Below are 22514 nucleotides of genomic sequence, written 5' to 3'. Positions count from 1 at the left end.
CATACATAACATAAAAAACTGAGCAAACCCCACCAAAATGTATATGCTTTATTAATGTGATGTTTAACATTGTATTATCATATACGCTGTACTTGTTTCTTCAATACAATTTTATAAGTATATCCATGTATCTTAAGAACATTTGATTGACACATTTGGATCAGATTGTTTGTTTGTAGATCAATCTGAATACTGTTGTAGTAGAGCATTACTGTAATCTGTTCTACAATCTGACAATTCCTGATAAATACGTTTACAACAATTTCACCTGAAAGCGTTTTTGATTGCTTTGTGATTGTGTTATTTAGTATTATTATCTAATTTTCTAATTTAATGATGTTTTATTATCCTGTAGTGAGAAATCGGAAGCTTAACGAAGCATGGTTTACACAAGGTCGTAGTTTTTCCTTAAGGTAATAGAATTAAGTGATCAATTTCATGTAATCTTCTACATGATAATTGTTCAATTTTCAAAATTACTCAAGTAAAAACATGTCAAGTGAAAATAAATCAATACAAGGAAATATTCAAGATTGTATTCGAAGTTTGCAAAAAAAAAAACATATAATGCACTCGTGGTGCACGAAGATAGCACAGCAAAACATCTTTTTTCTCCGACAGTTTTTTATAAGTGTACTCAGAAAACCCAGACAAAATACCCATTTCTTCGAACATAGATAACAATTGAAGCAAAACAACGGAAACAATCTTCTTCCATAGACAGTTCATTTCAATCATCTTTTCATTAGGCTTGAAAATACATTTCAATTAGCGGTTGGACTTAATTGGTCTGTTATCAACTATTTTATTAACTAATCGTCCCGCCAACAGTAGGGGATGGAGACAAAGGGATTAAACTGATTCTTTGTTTCCCCGTCACAGACGTTCATACTGTTTCTTAAGAAAGTCATGGATTATGAAAATATTAAAACTGTCAAGTCAATGCTTTGTGATTACACGATAAAACCTTCAAATAAATGAAAACGTTTAATTTAAAAAGACACACCAAGAATCAATCATTGATACCTCGCTACTATATTGGATATAAAAACTAAGAAAGAAACATGGCGAAAATAATTTCAAACCAACTGCTCTTGCTTTAATGCTCTTTCCAATATCAAACATATCTGAGCTATTATGGGTTATTATGTGTGTTTCCTGTAATTTATCTTATTTTTTTATTATGAACTTTGTCATTATCTTATACTAGGTCAAGTCCGAGACAATCGTCATTGTGGCTTACCAATTTCAACTATTACCTTATTGAGATTTAAATTAGTGTGATTGCATGTTTTGCATACAGTGCCTTACATGATTTATTGAAATGTAAAGTACAGAAATAATCAAAGACAGAGTGCATGTTTATTGTAAAGTTATAGCAGAAGGCATTTATATAACTAATGTAGGTAAAAGTAGAATCATTGGTTTAGCTTGATTGCTGTCTGAACCGTGAAGTCATTATTAAGTTAGATAAACTATCCTCCTTTTCCAGTAGACTAGTACGACAGGTAACCAATCTATCAGTCTCTATGACTAGACTACTCCAAAAGGAGGGGACATATTTAACATAATAATAATTTCACGGTTCAGGTAGCATGCAAGCTTACCAACAAAAAAAAACTACATTTACCTACACACTCAAAGCATTCTGCTGTATTTATATTTGAGGCAAAAATAAATTAATTGAGGAAACTCTACGGTATGACGATACATTATTTGTTTGACAAACTAGTGACAACAACCGGTTACCAATGTAAAGATCTCAGAATTTCATTATACGGCTATGTTTCAGTCAAAATTGAACCATCGTGGATGGGGATATATTCGATACTAACAAATTAGGCTACTTTTATTGCCTATCAAGATCTAAGACAACGGAAACATATTGATAGAGAGCTGACTAATATACATCGAATCAGCTAACAAATTCGTTGTAAATATAAAAAAGATGTAGCCCATTGAAAGGGTGCCGATTTCAGTGGAGTTTTCTTCTTTTTAGATAAGTCAATAGAAGCGGTTTTGTGGCAGGAACAAACCCTTGTTGAAGAAATGCGTACGAATATGCTCCAAATTGGAATCATTAGACTTTTTTAAGATCCAAGGAAGACAACCATCTTTGCTGAATTTTTAATATAATGATTAAAATGGAAGCATTTGTTTAATTTTCGTTTAAATGTAAATCGTTACATTGCATTTTAAGCTTGGTTGACGTAAAATCTGGTTATATTGTTGCAAATGTCCGTTTACAAAGAATCGCTATTGGTCGTTGTGTAAACTAAGTTTGTTACAGTTAAAACTAAGTTTTTCACAGACAGAGCTTCAAATACAACTAAACTGTCTGTTAAGGTATCGATATGTCATGATCTTGTTAGGTAATAAATAAATAAAGGCAACCCTGGTATACCGCTGTTCAATAGCCATTAATCGATTAAGCGGAAACAAATCCTGGTCAAAAATCAAAACCGAGGGTAACACATCAATTATACGAGGAAAAAACATATCAAAAGAAACACTGAACCGCAACGAAACAAGCGCCTACATACATAGATATGTCTGTTCTATGGTCGGGTTGTTGTCTCTGTGACACATTCCACATTTCCATTCTCAAATTTACTATTTGATAACAACTGCCCTATTCCTTTCTTGTGACATGACATTTAAAAAAAAGTTCGGTTGAACCTGGGTTATGGCAGGCAAATATCCTGCTTATATGGTAATGTTTAAAATACGACTAAATGACAATATTAAGTGACAGTAAGAACACTCTGGGCAGAGAAATACATAAATAAATAAAATAACAGTACATTACAACATGCACACCACAGAATAATAACGACCAAACATAAACACCATTAAACAATCTTCTATCTCGATACCACTGCTGGTACACATTTTGTCTTTGAGGGAGTCAGCAGCCCAGTGGTCAGCACTTCGGTGCTTCAAAATTTTGGATCCTCAATTCTCTTTACAAGAGGAACGAAAGATACCAGAAGGACAGTCAAACTCATAAATCGAAAATAAACTGACAACACCATGGCTAAAAATGTAAAAGACAAACGGACAAACAATAGTACACATGACACAACATAGAAAACGAAAGAATAAACAACAAGAGTCCCACCAAAAACTAGGGGTGATCTCAGGTGCTCCGGAAGGGTAAGCAGATCCTGCTCCACATGTGGCACCCGTCGTGTTGCTTATGTGATAACAAAATTAACTTTTTACTTGTTTGGCTTTAAAACAATTTAATATGAGGGTCTCTGATGAGTCTTCTTTAGACGAATCACGCGTTTGGCGTACTTAATTATAGTCCTGGTACTTTTGATAACTATTGACATGAATATCAATTATATGATCATTTATGTGTAAATTGGCTGTTTGCAGGAGTATGAAGTATTCGAATACTAAGGACTTTCTTATCCCAGGCATAGATTATCTTAGCCGTATTTGGTACAACTTTTTGGAATTGTGGGTCCACAATCCTCTTCAACTTTATACTTGTTTGGCTTTCTAAGATTTTTCATCTCAGCGTCCCTGATGGGTCTTTAACTTATCAAATTATAAGCCTGGTACCTTTGATAAATATTAATCACAAAACTATATTGTGCACATCCTATATATTTCTTTTTTATCCGAATAATTTTTTATGTGTTCCTCACTTTGTCATTGCTTTTTTAGGAGAATACCCATTTTACAACTCTTCCAAAACCTTCATTTACAGGTTATGGAAACATTGCATTTATCTTTATCGTATTTTACTATTGTGCACCTCCTATTAAGTCTTTTTTTATCATAATAATTTGTTAGTATCCATGGCAAACAACGCCTTAACAATTACTTTATTTAGGGTACCGATTTTGTATCCGCAACTCCATCTAAATTCGTTTTTGCAGCTAATTAGAAAGGAATCACAGTTGTAGCCTTTGGTGATATATTGCACTTTCTATTTACCTTTCAATATCACTAATTTTGCGGTTTTCTTTCAACAACTCATGAAATAGCTCACAATACCTCTAGTAATTATTTGTAGTTGGATACGTTTATTTTACTTGCATGACCTAGATTATGAATTTACTATAATCACTTGATGTTCATTTGTGCCACAGTTTACCCACCAGTACCAATTACATAAAGATAATAGCTAATATAAACAATGGTAGACCCCTTAGTGTCGGAAGAAAGTAGTGTCTGATGTTGTCACAACACGGTATGCTGTAATTAATAATTATCTTTGATTGTTTCCTACCAAGTATGTTTAATTGTTTCAAATTGCGATACCACTGTTAAAACATGAAATTGTATATTTCAAGTCAGAATAAACTCACAATCTGATCCTTCAAAGATACCGCAGTCTTGTACAGTAAATATCCGGTAATTTGATGGAATACCGGAAACCACATTTCCTAATCATGCAGTGTAAATCTTACGCTTTGTTATACTGTTTTATAACAAAATATTTTACATTTGTTTTTATTCTTATTTTCTGACGACTTCTCTAGTGTTGCACTTGTACAAATAAAAGGAGATCGGCGTAAATCGTGTTGCAACTAATTTTTAACCAGAATATTTATGTAAAGATATTTACAGAATTATGCAAACATTTAATCAATAAACAAACGGACAGAACAAAACACCTATAGTTTATTACTTAACACAACAGGGCTCTCATCAGGAGATATTTTACCCATATGTGCTCTTTTTATGAAATGTATTTTATATTTGGTTTTAAATTTTTCGAAAAACTAAGGATTTTCTTACCCCAGTCATAGACTACCTTAGCAGTATTTGACACAACGTTTCGGAATTTTGGATCCTCAATGCTCTTCAATTTTGTACTTGTTTGGCTTTATAAATATTTTGATATTAGCGTCACTGATGAGTCTTATGTAGGAGAAACGCGCGTCTGGCGTACTAAATAATAATCCTGGTACCTTTGATAAATATTGAGGCAGATTTCGAGATTCACTGAACATGAAAATGTGGTAATGTGTGTAGGGAATGGTGTCCATTTAATATGCACCTAAAATATATTTCTAATTCTTTTTTTCTTCTCGGTTTGGTTGTTTTTTGTTCGTGGTTTTTTTCTAATTTTTTATTTTTAATAAATCACAACTTTTTTGGCTGATTTGGTTGGTTTTTGAATTAATTACTTTTTTCTTTTTGTTTGCTATTATGTTAATGTGTGAGTGTGTTTCATTAACTGTATACATATGTGAGTAAAAAGTACAAATAGTACCTACATATGAGTTTTATAATGTCAATATAGACAAAAAAATCGTCTAGTGTATGTTGAGCTACATGAACGAAAATAATAAATAACAGTTCTTACGAAGTGTAGTTAACCCCGACAGAATTCAGAGGCTTGTCTAACATTAAATCTTGAAATTTATCATTAATTTGTTTTAGAAAAAAAACCAATTGTTAAAATGTGCGAATAACAATTAAGAATCTAGAAGGATTAACTGGACCATAGATCACTGTTAGGATTAAGAAATAAGACTATATAGTTTGAAAATAGAAAGTTTAAAGGCAGAATAAAGATTAAAAGTCATCTATATTCAGGAATTCATTGTACCCACGCTCTAAAAGTTCTATAAACGGTTAGGGATAATGAGATAACCTCTGATAACACGCCTAATTTTCTAAATTGTTGACGTAATTTGAAGATCCAGATTATAAACACATGATAGAAGGGTTTTTGTATCGTACTTTGGATTCTTTATTTAATGTCCCGTTAACATTTTTTCATATCTATTTTTGTCGGTATGTGTGTTTGTCTTTTTTTTAATCAAAAAGAAGCTTTTATTGCATACATTTCATTGTACTTTGACTATGTTTTAAATCCTTCAGGCAAGCTGATTGTAGATTGTCTGGTCAATCCTTAAAATTTACAGTAATAATAGTAACGGTATAAAATCTGGTCACACATTTGTTAATATATTTAGCTTCACAACCTTTGAATTCGACAGTGTAGATTACACTAGTGGAATTGTTATCCTCAATGTGTCCAATCCGCCTGAAGACCTTGCTACTTAAATTTCAATGTTGCATTTGACTGTAAATTTTCTGTTGACTTATTATGTACTTGTACTAAAATAAGAATTAAAATGTTTACCGACTGCAAAAATATGTGAACTATAATATGAAGCCGTCTGTCGTTACTGGTCTAAGTTTTTTGTTATTAGCTTAGATCTGAATCTGTTATTTCGCACTTTTTGTGTTTTAAATTCGTTTTTTCTTTTAGATGAGGGTTTGGGATTGGGTTGATTTGAAGGCATCATGTTTTTTTTATATCTGATTTTTTAGAATCTGGTTTTTAAGTAACGATGTATGGGTAAATCAATTAAATTTCGTGCAATATTTTGAAATTCCCCTGTAATTTGTCATTAAACTTTAGTGAAAGAGTTGTTAAAAACAAGACTTTATGTTTTTTAATCCTTGCCTAGATTCTTCAAACAAAGGATTTCTTCATACGTTAGTTTAATGAGAAATGAAAAACAACATGATGACGAAAATTCAATATACGGAAGATAGGGTCAAAATCTATTTATCTAAATGTTGAGATAAGCAGCGAAGTTTCATCTTTATATATTAATGTATATACTTTGCCTTGGCATTATCGCATTTCACACAGCAGTAGTGTCTGGTGTTTAAAGTATTGGGAACGCAATGCAAGAATCTTTTTAACAATAATGACAAAGGATCATTTCTTAAGAACAGAAAGATATATGTTGTTAAAATGACATATTGTACTCGCTTAATAGCAGCAAACATTTTATTACAATCAAATTACAGGTGATAAATATCTTAATTGCTTGCTCTGATTTGATTGGCTAATAGCCATATTGAAAATATCTCATAATGTCGATCTTACTAATCGAACGTTGTACAAAGGTAAGCAAGTGGAAAACTGTATCACAAGACATTTTGCTACGTATACAAAACTTGCTGGTACGATAAAAGTACTCTCAGATAGGTTTTCCTACAATATCCCTTTTATATATATTTCAATCGTTATTTGACGAATTCTTTTAATAGAAAGTAAAAGAACGAAAGAAGACATTTAATTGAACAGTTAAAAATGAAATTCCCTAATAAATATATGAATTTTCTGTTTCAAGTTCAACTTGGGTTTTGTATCATAAGACACATTATTGTGATCATAGGGTGATTTTCAATGATTTCATAAAATGTTTCATTCGTCCGAACTGAATGGTAAGATCATATGTGTCCAAACGTCATATGAATAAGTACTGTGCATGTCTTTTTGCTGGAATTGCGTTGTTTATTGCATGAAAACCCTAAACTCGAAAATAAGTCAAATTAAAATACAATTTTCAATAACAGGTCTTTAGGAAAGTTAGGAACAGTCAACCAAGATATTCATTGACTCTTCGTATAGCCATCATTGTGTTTGGAAGAGCAAACGAAAGTTTCTATGAAAGCTATCTGGTTTAGAGTTCGTTTTACATATTTTTTCATCATGCTTTTTATTAATATATGCGATTGGAACCATCAGGAGACAATTGGGTAAAAAATAAGTCAAGAAAGATACCGAACTCAAAAGGGAAAGTCGGTAATCAAAAAGTAAAATCAAAAGCCCAAAACAATTAAACGAATAGATAAAAACTGTCATACTCCTGATTGGATTGAAACTGGTAACCGACGATATAGCTTGTTTAATACGTCTTCGAAAAAAATAGTCAGTACTGTACAAATATTATCCGTGATCTCCATCAAGAATTGTAACAAGAAAATCAAGTATGTCAACAGTAATTAGTTATACTATGTGGTTCATTAATAGTTATCCCATTCGGACGCGGTGTGTCAGTGTAAGATCATCACTGACACACCAAGTCCGAATGGGATAACTATTTTACATCCCAGCTGTTTTAGATTAGACGAAAAACCATTTACAATTCATAAAATCTAGAACACCACACAACCATTATTATATACTTTATATATAACTATATGATGTATACTCTTTATGACCCCCTAACATGATGAGTAAATATCAAATAATGTCAACTCGCCCCATTGGCCTATCGGCCCACACTATATCGCCACTTTCAGAAAAAATCGCCCCACTCTTGTAACCGACTCGCCCAACTTTAAAAAAGTGTAAAATCAAATTGAACAATCAGTCTGACAACTCATTTATTTAACGAAAAGGGTAGTTTTTGATGAAGTTGAAGTCCAATCAGCTTCAAACTTAGTACACATGTTCCCTATGGTATGATTTTTCTAATTTTAATGGCAAAAACCCCACTGAGTAAAGGTCTGCCAACTTGCCCCAGTTATAAAAATATCTTGCTTCCTTTAAGTATGTTAAATTTCTTATAGTTCGCATCCAGTCGTCCTGGTTAAGTGGTATGTGTCGTGGCATGATATGCTAAAGGTCTTAAGTTCGAATCCCAGCATTTGATTTGATCAAAAACTTGATTTTTTTCTACGTAAATTTCGATAGATAGTCTTCTCCGTATAATTAATTATAAGTTTTATACTGGATTTGGCATTCCCGCCAAAATGTTACAGAACAAAGGAAAGCATGCATAACAAAGAAACTTAAACTGGGGTGTTCTGGTAGGGGTGATCCGGCTCAGATCACCCCAGTTAGAACAAAGGAGCAGGGATGTAATTACTTAGTACAAATTATCATGTCCTCATGTCTTCAAATCCACATTAACCTTTATACTATATACCCGAAAAAGAAAATAGTTATCAAAGGTACCAATAAAAATAATAAAAAAAGACGGATAAACATTCTCAATTGAAGAAAAAAGAAAAAAATATGTTCTAAGGTGTTTGTTTGTAAGGGTCATCTTAGTCCCAACTTTGCACTCTCATAGTTGGTATAAAGTAATATGAAAACTTATTTTATAACTTAAACAGATAACACGAAATTAAAAATCCATTTTGATATTTTTTCCGTAATTCAAGAACCTCACCAGAAAAAAATCCTTTGATAACTTATTTTTTTACGTTAAAAATCAGATGTCAGCTCTCAAAAAAACATATGTCATATTTCTTTAGACAGATCGTTGCTCTCAATCAGAGAGATGCAAGATATTGAATATTTTTATATCTTTAAGATATCATTGACTTTAGACTTCATTTAACATTCTGTTCATTTATCATTAGCGTATCGTTACATCTGTCTTGTATTCTGCAGTAATATAGAACGTTCTTATCAATGCTGCACTGTGTTTTAGTTATTCCAAGATGATTATCAATAAAACACACACAACTAGAAAGTTAAACAAAAGTACAGACATAATACAGGTGGTTCGTCTGAATAAGGCATTAGCTATAGCTGAAATACTAAAGGATACAACGCATTGATTGTATGGGAAGTCAATAAATCTTGTCCCGTCTTGTGAGATCTAGTTATTACTTTACCGGTTGTGGTGTAAACAATTTGAAATTTTCAATGTCTTTTTTCATTTTTATGTAGGTAAACTGATAGGATGATGTATCGATAAGCGCCATAATTTAGCCCTTTCAACCTTTCAAATTTATGTTAATTATTTTGATGTTTTTAGTTCATATATCTATATAGTTGTATTGAAAAAAGACTCCAACTCACTCAGACAACATTGACCTGTACTATTTTGACCAAATGATTTTGGCCTTTGCGTATTTTTTGCTGTCTTAACATATATAAACATATATAATTCAACATCATGAGCTAGGAAAGGTTTTTCAATATACAAGTGCTCTGCATATGAAAATCATATCATTTATAATTCAAAGATATTTTGGACATGTAAAAATTGCAGTTGTAGTGTCAATACTGTGTTACAATACTGTTGTAATTGATATAGTTGATCTGAAGATGCCAAGCGACACATCTGGTTTGTAAAATTCAATATAAGCTTCTGCTCAACAAAACATAATTCTATGACACTTTTAAATTTTTATATGCCCTTTTGTGTTTCTTTATTACATTTTTTTGTTTGTTTTAAATTATAAAACAATGTTGATTTGGCACAACTTTTTGGAATTTTGGTTCCTCAATGCTTTTTAACTATTTACCTGTTTGGCTTTTAAACTATTTCGATCTGAGCGTCACTGATAAATCTAATGTAGACGAAACGCGAGCCTTGTGTATTAAATTATAATCCTGTTACCTTTGATAATTATTGACTGTTGTACCCTTATTTTGACATTTTTACTTATTATGTCTGTTTGTTTTGTTCACACGTCGTTGTCAAAATAATGGAATATTCTGCCACTTATATGCAAGTGAGAGGTTAGCTAGCTATAAAAACCAGGTTAAATCCACCATTTTATACATAAGAAAATGACTGTACCATTAATTGAGGAATATGACAGTTGTTGTCCATTCGTTTGGTGTGTTTGAGCTTTCCGTTTAGAATTTTCCTTGGAGTATTTTGTGATTTTACCTTTATCTAAATTCTACTAAATTTTCAAACTCAATTCTTTGATTAATACATCTGTCTATATTTATATAACTAGAAAAAGAATAACACATTACCTTGGTGATAATTCTGCTTTATATAATCAAGATCTCTATTATTATAAGGAACTGTTTTTGTTTCTTTTTTTACAAAGAAAAATATAAACAGCATCCAATATAGAATACAACAAGGCGATTGAAAGACCATATAACAGAGTCAGCAGGAGACTTAAGTTTTAAATCAATGTGTTAATAACCAATTTCAATATAAAAAATAACGATAATGTGTTGTGGTATGATTGTCGATGAGACAAATATCCTAATTACCTGCCACAGTACGCAACAAGTCGACATATTATCAAGCCAAACACGAACAAAGAAATCGGGAAAGTTATAAAAAAATAACAAAATATAATTCAAATTCAACTAACATTTGATATAGCTATTTATATTTGTAATCGAATGGAAAACATTAAAACACTGGATGTCGAAAAAGTTTATTTCAAATACTTGACAAAAATTCAATTTATGTAGCAGTTAGTTCTTTCCTACCGAGAATACTTTCTAAATACAATATTGTAATAAATAGACAAGTTACTTGTATTAAAGATTGAGCAATTAAACTAAAGCCAACAAACAATCCCCATTCTAAACCATTTTCTTTAAAGAAGGGTTTTACAACCGCTTTTGTTTGTTTGATATCAGACAGGGGTTTTGATACTTGAAATGAACATTGATAAACTAGTGTGACTGTCCAAAGTTTAGAAATTCAACTGATGTTCAATATATGCAATGAATGTGTTTGTTTATGTGATCAATCTTAGATCTTAGATAGACGCTTATTTCATTTATACCGAAATTTGTACCTAGTAATTGGTCTTGTTTCTATGACTTGTACGATACGTTTAAACTATTTTAGTTTATATGTCCCAGTTATATTTAATTACTATACAAAAAAATGTTAGTGATATTAAACTTTTTAACGGTTGCATGCAGTTTGTTTATTCTAAAGACTTTTAACATTCATTTTCATGATCGTTGGAATATATATACTTATAACTATTAACATCACGTCAGATTCAAGATATTAAACATGTGTGCTTTCGGAAATTTGATTTCTAATCTACCGTGACATGGTTTCAACTTTATTCAACCTGGTAATTTATATATTTCATTTTTTATTAGAAGACAAATTAAAATGAAAAGTCCTTAATAATTCGCGTCCGTTGAATTTTTCAGTTTTCAAAAGTAGAAAGGCAATGAATAAAGGCAACAGTAGAAACCCGCTGTTCAATGGTCATAAAGCGATTAAGAGAGAAAAAGATCGGGTCACAAACCAATACCGGTGGAAACACATAAACTTTAAAAGAAAAACAACAGAAAAACAGAAACACTGAACTGCTACAAATATAAACACCATCATACATAGAAACGGACTATTTGATAACAACTGCAATATTTCTGACTTGGTACAAGGCATTTAAAGAAACTATGGTTGGTTTAACCTTGTTTTATGGCTAGCCAAACCTCCCGCTTGTTTGGCAATGTTAATATACTGGTAAAAATGACATCATTGCAGTACAAATAAACGACAGAACACTCAGGACAGAGAAGTGCATAAATAAATAATACCTTACAACAGGTAAACTACATAAGAAACCTTATGTTAATCAAAGAGCAGTTGTTCGTCCTCCGATCGCCCGCCCGCCGCCTATATGAAACAATCCACATGGAATGTACACGGAATATAGTAGGACAATTGCTTTGAATTTCAACCAGAAAAGAGTGATATTCTAGTCAGACAGTAGTAGGAATCAACACGGAAAATAGCCGAAAAATTTAAATTAGCAGGAATTTCCTAGTAGGAATATTGTATATCCCTACCAGGAATATGCAAATTAGCAGGAATAATTTGGTAGGAAAATTAAATTCCTACTAGAAAACCTGGTAGGAATTTTTCAAAATTCAACCCAGAAAAAAAATATTTTCTGGTAGGAATCTAAAAATATACAAAATGTAAGTGTATATTTACAAATACACAACTGGGTCAATGATAAGTTTGAATCTCAACAACTACGAACAAAGGAAATTCATGGAATAAATTCCTTTTAAAAAAAATGGACTTTTGAAATTTTTAAGGAAACAGCAATATATGCAAGCTATAAAAAAGTGTTATACATAAACATGTAGATCTATATTAGTTTAATGAACAAACAATGAGTAAGATTATGCACTATTGGTGAAGTAATTGATTACTAAATATTTTTGGCAGGCAGATAAAAAAATCCTCTTGAATGTATAAGAATTACCTTTAGTCTTGAATAGCCATATTTTCTTACATTTCTATATTGTAGTTGTGTGACCCTAGCTTGCAGCATTGTATTCCAACACAAATTTTCATTCTTTCCCCTCCAACTTTTGAATTTGTGAACTGGAACTTGCTTGCATTTAACATTGCAAATTGTGTCATTAGCAAACAGGAATCCAGTTCAAGATAACTTTCCAGGTAGAAAGATTTTCTGGTAGGAATTAATAAATTAATTCTGGTAGGAATTAATAAATTAATTCTGGTAGGAATTAATAAATTAATTCTGGTAGGAATTAATAAATTAATTCTGGTAGGAATCTTTAACATGTAGTAGGAAAATAAATAATCAAATCAGATTTTCAAAACAGAAAAAATCCATACAGACTTTTAAAATTCCATCTAGGTAGTTGGATTTTTGAAGTAGGAATATTAAAAAATCCAGTCAGAAGTTTGTTCATTTTCCATGTCCGCCTACTTTCTATATGGAATCTTTGAATCTAGGTGGATTCCTACTTCATTCCTACAAGTGTCTAGGTGGAATCCTACTACTTATTTCGTACGGATGAAGCCAACGAGAATTATTTAAGCTGATAAATGTATCTCATAGAATTTGAAATAGATAATACCACAAATACAGCAAGGTCTTCCCCATCTTGAACTACAATGCCAAACAAAAAATCATCTAACTCAAGCAGTAAAATTTGTCTCCTGTCATAAACACTTAGGAAGTATATTTTTTTTAATTCCAATGGTAATTAATATGTTGTTATGATTTGCGAAACCGAAATAATTATGTGTTACCGAGTTATAGACTAGATATAACCAGAAAATCTTTTTTTCCATGAACTACTTTTGAATGAAAAGACGGAAATCCCGACATGCGTATGCATGCAGCTGTGGCCATCCTATTACGGATAGTATCCAATATGTTTTAAATGCCTGTTTAAAAAGAAGCAAGAGAAATATTGTTTTCAAAATTAAAATATATGCTATAACCATTTAGCTTTTATTGGCTGGTGATGATGAACTACATTTTAGCAAAACAAAGACATTTTGTAACAGTACAATCATATATCAGAATAACACTAAGATTAAGAACAATTCATTTCAATTCTGAATTCCTACTTTTTAGGTTTTCGCTCAAGTCCAGTTTTATATATTATTCCAATTAAATTGCCTTTTTTAGTTGTTTTTTTTAGGTTGTATAACATGCATTACAACTATATTTTGGTGCAAGAGATGTGCATTTTTTCTACGATTAGACAAATCTGTGGAAGTCAAAACAAAACAGCTGGAACGCCAAATCAAACATTAAACACAGGCAATCTTTGTCTGGGTTTGACATCCTTCTATTCTGAGTAATCAACATCTTATTTATAATAAATTGACATAAAATGGACATATCAATGATATAACATGTCAACACAAAATTGCTGACCAGCAATATCTCCTTAAACAGTAGCAGTGGCATCAACCGTTTGGTTGTAAAAATTCATTAACGATAACCGGCTTATATCTTGGTATGGAGAGAATGGTCTACACAAGAGTCATCAATGGCGACCGATTAAAACAGGACGACGGCCAAGTCAAATATGAAAGTGCGGAGAATTACAAATCGAAAATTCGAAAAGGTGTGACAAAAACAGTCTATATGTTGTTTCATTGGCAATCACAACAAATCCCTATACTTTCTCATGAGTGTTAGCAACTAAAATTTACGACAAAATCTAGTTTTAGTTTTTCTAATTTGAACTTTTTCTACTATGTAGCAATATTCCTGCAGAGACTACATTTCGAGTTTATAAATCAACCAATTATACAATATTCCACATCTGATTTGGACATGAATATCAATGATATGGTCATTTTTATAAATTTTCTGTTTACAAAACTTTGAATTTTTCGAAAAACTAAGGATTTTCTTACCCCAGGAGTAGATTACCTTAGCCGTATTTGGCACAACTTTTTGGAATTTTGGGTCCTCAATGCTCTTCAACTTTGTATTTATTTGGCTTTTTGAACTATTTTGATCTGAGCGTCACTGATGAGTCTTATGTAGACGAAACGCGCGTCTGGCGTATAAAATTATAATCCTGGTACTTTTGATAACTATTTACACCACTGGGTCGATGCCACTGCTGGTGGACGTTTCGTCCCCGAGGGTATCACCAGCCCAGTAGTCAGCACTTCGGTGTTGACATGAATATCAATGATATGGTCATTTTTATAAATTTTCTGTTTACAAAACTTTGAATTTTTCGAAAAACTAAGGATTTTCTTACCCCAGAAGTAGATTACCTTAGCCGTATTTGGCACAACTTTTTGGAATTTTGGGTCCTCAATGCTCTTCAACTTTGTATTTATTTGGCTTTTTGAACTATTTTGATCTGAGCGTCACTGATGAGTCTTATGTAGACGAAACGCGTGCCTGGCGTATAAATTTATAATCCTGGTACTTTTGATAACTATTAGTTACCAGTTATGAAACATTTGTGTCACATATGAACATGGATATGTCCAAACTGTCGTATCCACCATCCCGTCCTATTTCCCGCAATTGTGACATCATTATATAAGACTAGACTTATCCTAATTTACATTTAAATACTGTATGTAGATCAGGATTTGCTTATCATTAAGAAGCAACTGAGATCGCCAAGCAAGGCGTTCGTGCTGCGTCGTCCTTAATTGTCTATGTTGTGGTTCTTGATCGTTTTTCGTTTTTTATTTTATTTATTTTTTTGCTTGGTATTGCTATGTTTAATTAGAGTATGCATTTTTTATTGTCATTAGATTTTTTCGGCCGCTCCGTTGTTAGCTGAAATTAACGGATAAAAAACAGCCAAAGATTTCAAGTCATCCAACTCAAGTTGAAATAAGGTTGTTTTGTTCACACATTGGTGTCAATATAATAGAAATGTATGCGACTGTCATACAAGTGAGAGGTTAAGCTAGCTATTAACCCAAGTTTAATCCACCATTTTCGACATAAGGAATTTCCTGTACCAAGTCAGGATAGGACAGTAATGTTGTAAGGGACTTTCCGGTTTGAACTTTCTTAGGAGTTCGGTATTTTTGTTATCTTTTGTTTTTGTTTTCCATTCGATTAGTGTGTTTGAGTTTTTGATTTTGCCATTTGATAAGGGACTTTCCGTTTTGAATTTTCGTTTTTAGTTCGGTATTTTTATTTAAACAAGTTAATTATACACACTGGTTTCACTTTATATTTGACTGTTTCCAATTTTTGACTTTCATATTCGAACTGACATAGGTAAACTACATTCACTCTCATTGTAAAATGATTGTTTTCGTAAAGGTGTTTGAAGTAGCACATTAACTGTGTTGTAGTGGTACAGTGTTGTATTTGCTTTGTATGGTTCTCGTTCACTACACAAGTGTATGAAGTTCTAATATGGGATTTAACAGAGAATTAATTTTAAGAGGAGAGATGATTCCGACAGTAAAGCAAATTTAAAGGATATGTGGGCCAAGTATACAAGTTCGTTTACACTGACCACTGTACAACTGAGTATATTCTGAAAAGGAAAGTTAGCTTGCCCTAGGAAAGTAACCTATATTCAGATGTCGAAATTAATAAGAAAATAAAAGATTTTAAAGACAATTCTTAAATCTTTTTTTTAGAACTGACATTATCCTCCATGATTGATGTAAAATACAAGTTTTGGTATATTCATGTATGTTTAATCACACTATATGAATATTTCAGAATACAATCATCCTCTTCTTTAGCAAAACATATTTGAAGAACTAATCAGAAATTTTCCTATACAATATTTTCACAAAAAGCTATGTGTAGGTACCTTATTTTTAAACATACAAGTTTGAAAAAGATCTAAACTGTTATAATATTATAGACCGTTCAAAAATGACACGGAATATAGCTCAAAAATCGAGGAGAAACTAACAACGCCATGACCAAATAAAAATAAAAGACGTCGGAATAACAAATCCGTCCACAAAACACGACATGAATAAAACATATGTTAATGTCTCTGGTTGACGTCAAGTGAATATTTTCATTGAGACCTTTTGGGTTAAACGAGTTATTTGATTCAAAATTTTACAAAAAAACAAACTTCCTTCATAATTCGTTGAACAGCAATATTGAACTTGAAAAGTAAAGACTTTTTTTTCCAGAGATGTTTTAGTATGATATATTAGACAATCACTATTTTTTTTAAAAATGGATTGGAAATACAGAGGAAATGTATCCTACAACGTTGCACATTTTAAAACATCTTACAGCACATTTACATCTAATAGTATAAACATGTATTTATTTTACTATACATCGCCCAACATAAACATATACTAACAATTATAACACTTAATTAATCAGATATTATAGATATTAACCCATTAGCAGTAAGCTAGGGTTTGGTAGAAACCTAAAACGGAGAAAGAATAAACGATAATTACTGCTCTGCAGCCTGTTATAAACTTTCAAAATTAGACCAACAGTATAACGTACACTATAACATGGAATCAAAAATTAAATAGATTGGTTTTTTTTTGTGTGGACAAAATACAGGTCATCTAATAAAATTAATATTTGCTCTGTAAAATTTCAAGTACTTTGTCAAACAGCTTTTAAACTTTTAGTATAGTTAAAGGGGCACTAGCTGTCAAATCCCTGTTCACTGATTTTACTTAAATTCTCATATTTGATTTTATAACATACTAAAACGTATATCTAAATTACTATTAGTCTGAAATAAACAGTAAAAAAAGCATGTATTCAATAATGCATAATATCAGAATTTCGTGTTTATTTTAGTGCATTAAATATAAATAGATAGCAACCCTTTTTAAAGATCTGCTTGATTTCATGTTATAGGTTAGAAAAAAAAGTTAATTAATGCTTTTACCTATAAAAGAATGATTTTTTTGTGGATCAAATCAGTCAACGAGGTGGTTCATCTTGTTTCACTTTCAATGTTAACAACATTTCCTTATAATTGCTGAACACAACTTACATGTATGCATGCGTAACCAATCTCTAGCTAATGGGTTGAATTGAAGGTCACATGAATACGGCTTTAAAGAGGTCGAATTATTCACTTGCAAGTGAATAATTCAGTAGCGATATTCATTTGTCTATTTTGACAAAATTGAACCAAATTGGCTGAATTAAACGAATTATTATTTCATTATTTCGTTTTTATTAATGATTGAACTAAACGAAATCATACTCTTTTTTTCATATCTCTTAGCTAGTGTCCCTTAAAGATGTTCGCTACTCTGTTAAAAAATAACAAGCTTTTTAAAAGACTATAATGAAATGATAGTAAATAAATAAAGAAACTAAAAAAGTAGAAAAAAATGAGGGTCCGTGTGCTCGTTTTCGAGATATAAGCCATTGAAAATTTGGCTGGAAATAATTCTCTCTAGATTTTTCATATATTTAATATCGGCACCTTATTTGTTTCAAATACTATGAAAAAATAACAAGAATTTTATAAAATTTTGAAAAAGGGTTTTTTAAACTTAATGCAATAAAATTATGAAAAGAAAAGTAGGAGTTAGTGGGCAAAATATTTTAATTACAATACATGGATAAAACCAGAGGACTCCGTAAATCTGGCAAAAAATTAAAAAATGGAGGAGCAAACATCCTCAATAAGAAAATCGGTACCTGTAATCATGCATCTTAAAAGCATGTGTTTCAGGGCAGATATAGCAATAAAGACAGGTAAACATCGTGTAATTGTTTGTTTTTTTTTTTTTTTTTTTTTTTATCTTTTTTATGTTACAGATGATAGCGTTGAGACGATTTAAATATATAGTTCGATGTGTGTGCAACATGCATGAGAAGATAACATAAGCATGGGTGAGTTACACTCGAATTTCATGTTATTTACTGTTTATATTTATTGAACAATTTAGTTATGGAGCCTGTCTCCGGGTACGGAATTTTCTCGCTGTGTCGTAGACCCATTGGTGGCCTCAGGCTATATTCTGCTCTTTGTTCGGGTTGGTGTCTCTTTGATACATTCACCATTTCAATTCTCAATTTTATGGATAGTTTATAAAATCTATATGTTTGAAAATTAGAGAAAATATCAATTAGGAAGGGAAAATGTAACACAACATGAGGACAATAACCCAATAGCAAATCATTTTTTTACGATAAAGTGTAAAATAATTTGCAGGAGAAATTATGTAAGATTGTAAAGGAAATTGTTTAACAAAACTAAACAAGATGACGCCCAACAAGAAAGTTTAATTGATTGAAATATGGTCAAACCAATTTTGAAAATGAGTATGTTACGCTATACTTTTAAAAACTACAGCCTTCTATACTACCGATTTATTGGAAATACTATAATATAACTTTGTATGGTATTAAACTTTTGTTTTTCTTAACAATATTGTTTCACCCGTAAATTTTTTATGATATTTTTTATACTATTATAATTCTTTATATACATGACTATCGTACTTGGTACTAAATGCTCACTTTGGAATATTTTGACATCTATATTTCGTTTTTTTATTATGTGTTGCGTTGGGTTGCTGCTGCAGTAATACAATCTACTAAAGTCTACTTATTCATATAATCATTTTTATTAATTGTAAATACAAATGAAAAAAATGAATCCAACTTTAAAGAACATCATTTTTTATTTGTGCTGTTAAACAAATTTGCTTTGTTTGAAATTTAGGAATTTTATTTATAAGAAACAAATTGACGCAAGTTCTGAAACGTAATATAGTTTGTATCTATAGCTGATCAAAGGACTGAACTGGGGGAAGATTTCTTAAGATCATCGTTTTTTAAAGTATGGAAACAGCAAGATCATAATAAAAATTACAAATATTTGATTTTAGTTTGATTTTGAATATTACCTCCGTCAATGAAAAATGTATTTACGCACACAATAGAATGACAAAATATTTTTGATACAGCTTACCTCAAGTCTTAGGTTTCCAACAGGGGGTTCCGCAAATGGCACTCCCAAAAATTGTTCAACTTTATGACCCGGAAGCCGTTCAGATATGAATCCCCTTATGCGTCCATGCTTTGTATCTTTAACACTGGTTTCAGTGTTTGTGTCAATTGTTCTTTCTAACGATAAAACTTTTGTGCTAATTAAGAAAATATAAAAGTATAAAAACTTAGAAAAAATTACTTCTAGTATATCCATTTTAAATTGTTCCGATAAGTTATATTTTCAAGATATATATACGAATATTCTAGTAATATTCGTCATCTGACATCGTACGTCAGAACATTCACCGTGAAGGTTAACCTAGTTCACGTTTCAAGTTCTCCATATGATGGAAGCTAGTACTGGACTTGTTGCTGTAAAGTACAATCAGTTCTGATAATTCACACATTGTCAGTTATGTAACGCTTCCAACACGGCTATACATTTTGCGGCTCTATTTGATATTTGTAACAATGTAATTTATATTTTTTCTTGTATCCAACCACCCTTTGAGAATCTTTTATAAAGCAATCAAGAAGCACAAGAATACATTAGATATGATTCATGGTATTTAATCAAACACCGTACATTACGATCAGAACTAATCAACAGTGGTACACCAATAAAGCGACCATTAATTACCCTCTAAGAATGTCACCAGTAGGGCTGTATCTAAGAACAATTGGCCATATTTATGACGACAGTTTGAACTTCTCCATTAAGTCAAATCCAATTCTATAATTTTATTGGTTTTCTAATTGTAACTAGGTAGAAACGATCCATGTTATGATGTTAGGGGGTAACTTTGGTATTTGCTGATAAAAAGAAATATCTTCATCATTTTTATCATAACATACCAACTACAAATTATTGTGTATTACAAGATTAACCAATTAAAGATGTATTGTCAGTTAATTATCCATCAGTAGCGGTGCTGAATGGAAAAAGTGCTGAACTTTACAAAGCTGTATGGTCATAATGAAAGAAAAAACCTGTTATACTAGACAGTTGTCTCTAAACAAAAACAAACACAGCACGCATTTTTGCATTTGTTTAAACATACCCGATGATAAGCAATGAAAACAAACTTGATACTTATAATAGCATCCGTGAATGCAGTTGGTAATTGATATTTTTTTTCGACTGTCAGAATATGAAAAATTGAGCAGTAATTACGCTTTTATACTTCCAGGTTTTTCAAGTTTGAAGGGTCAGTAATTGCTCTAGACTTCAAATCAATCAGTAGTTTACAGAGCCGGTTTTCTGATTAAGTTTTTCTTATAGTTTTTTTTCTCTTTTTTCCAACATTGAGTCGAGCGAAAGAAGAAGCATTCAATTCTTAAATTTATGATACTTTATGATACTTACTTCTTGTGACAACAATTTCATACGAAATAAAGTATTTGATAAACGGATGTGAAGTCTAAACAATCTTTCAGTGGTTTTTGAATAAAGATATTCCGCTTTCAACAACTGTATTGAAACATTTGCCTCTTTTATCTTTTATAGCACTCAAAACTTAAGACTACATGAAAGGAAAAGCACTAGCTTTGTTTCTGCAAACAATTATCAACGTACGTATACAACTAATATCTTTTTTAAACCTATGTCATAGGTAGAAACAAATCTCTCTAAGTAGAGCAATAATACTTTGAAAATTTAAAAAATCAACATTATAACATTTATTAAAGTTTTATTTAGTCAACGTTAACTTTATTCTTCAGTAGACAATCTCATAGGTTTACTCGCACAAGTCTGATCCACAACCCAATGGGTTTTACATTTGATGGAGATTATGAGACGTATTGTTACAGAGATGTATATACTAAAATGTCAATACTACATAGAACAAAGGAAAGATAACATCGACAAACGTTTAAAAAAAAAGATGATGAGCCTAAGAAAAATGAACAATAATAATCACTCTCTTAAGAAGTGACGATATGACGGGTGTGTTGTTACTACAAATGGCACGTGATATAACGGACATAATAGGTCACACAGACTATCTTAAGACGTGACGATATGACGGGTGTGTTGTTACTACAAATGGCACGTGTATATAACGGACATAATAGGTCACACAGACTCTCTTAAGACGTGAAGATATGACGGGTGTGTTGTTACTACAAATGGCACGTGTATATAACGTACATAATAGGTCACACAGACTATCTTAAGACGTGAAGATATGACGGGTGTGTTGTTACTACAAATGGCACGTGTATATAACGGACATAATAGGTCACACAGACTCTCTTTTAAGACGTGAAGATATGAAGGGTGTGTTGTTACTACAAGTGGCACTTGTATATAACGGACATAATAGGTCACACAGATAAGCCATGCTGGCATTGGTAAAGAAAAGAAGAAACTTCAACTTTGCCATTAAGAAATTTGGCCTCCTTTTCTATTTAACATAAATCCCTTAGGCTTTATTTTTACTTAGTATGTATATACAAAAATGATTTACGAGATATAACATAACTACTAATTCATTAGGGTTGTTGTAAGCAGCAATCTTATATCAACGAAATCTAGACGGGAAACGCTAGCTCTAGATTATAGTATCTAATGAGATATATATAGTCAATATACAGCAGTGCTGCTTTTAATACGTAACAACATGAATATACAAAGTTCACAATAAGAAAATTGTTGTCATCTTTTTAGTCGTCAAGTTACATTCTCAAACAACTCCCATTGTCGACTTTTAGAGGTCATCAAGGTTAAAGGAGATCTGGCTGTATCTGTGTTATCTGTTACTAGTAGTTGCCATTACATATACCTTTATCATGTTATAATAGTTGATCTTATTTGTAAAATTGTG

The 22514-nt window shown here is 31.4% G+C and overlaps 1 protein-coding gene across 2 annotated transcripts in view; it reads right to left on the bottom strand.

The window, feature by feature from the left end:
• LOC139500077 (fatty acyl-CoA hydrolase precursor, medium chain-like) overlaps window positions 1-20123 on the bottom strand; it is a 35930-nt gene extending 15807 nt beyond the window's left edge. Inside the window, exon 1 of one of the 2 annotated variants that reach the window (XM_071288824.1) lies at window positions 19667-20123. In XM_071288824.1, coding sequence (XP_071144925.1) covers window positions 19667-19900 — 234 coding nt within the window. In that variant the 5' untranslated portion in view covers window positions 19901-20123. The remainder of the gene's footprint in view (window positions 1-19666) is intronic. The other variant, XM_071288816.1, reaches the window with a different exon arrangement.
• Between the last annotated feature and the right edge of the window lie 2391 nt (window positions 20124-22514).

Source organism: Mytilus edulis, chromosome 1, assembly GCF_963676685.1.
Source record: "Mytilus edulis chromosome 1, xbMytEdul2.2, whole genome shotgun sequence".
Classification (NCBI taxonomy): domain Eukaryota; kingdom Metazoa; phylum Mollusca; class Bivalvia; order Mytilida; family Mytilidae; genus Mytilus; species Mytilus edulis.
This window is presented reverse-complemented; position numbering and strand designations above follow the sequence as displayed.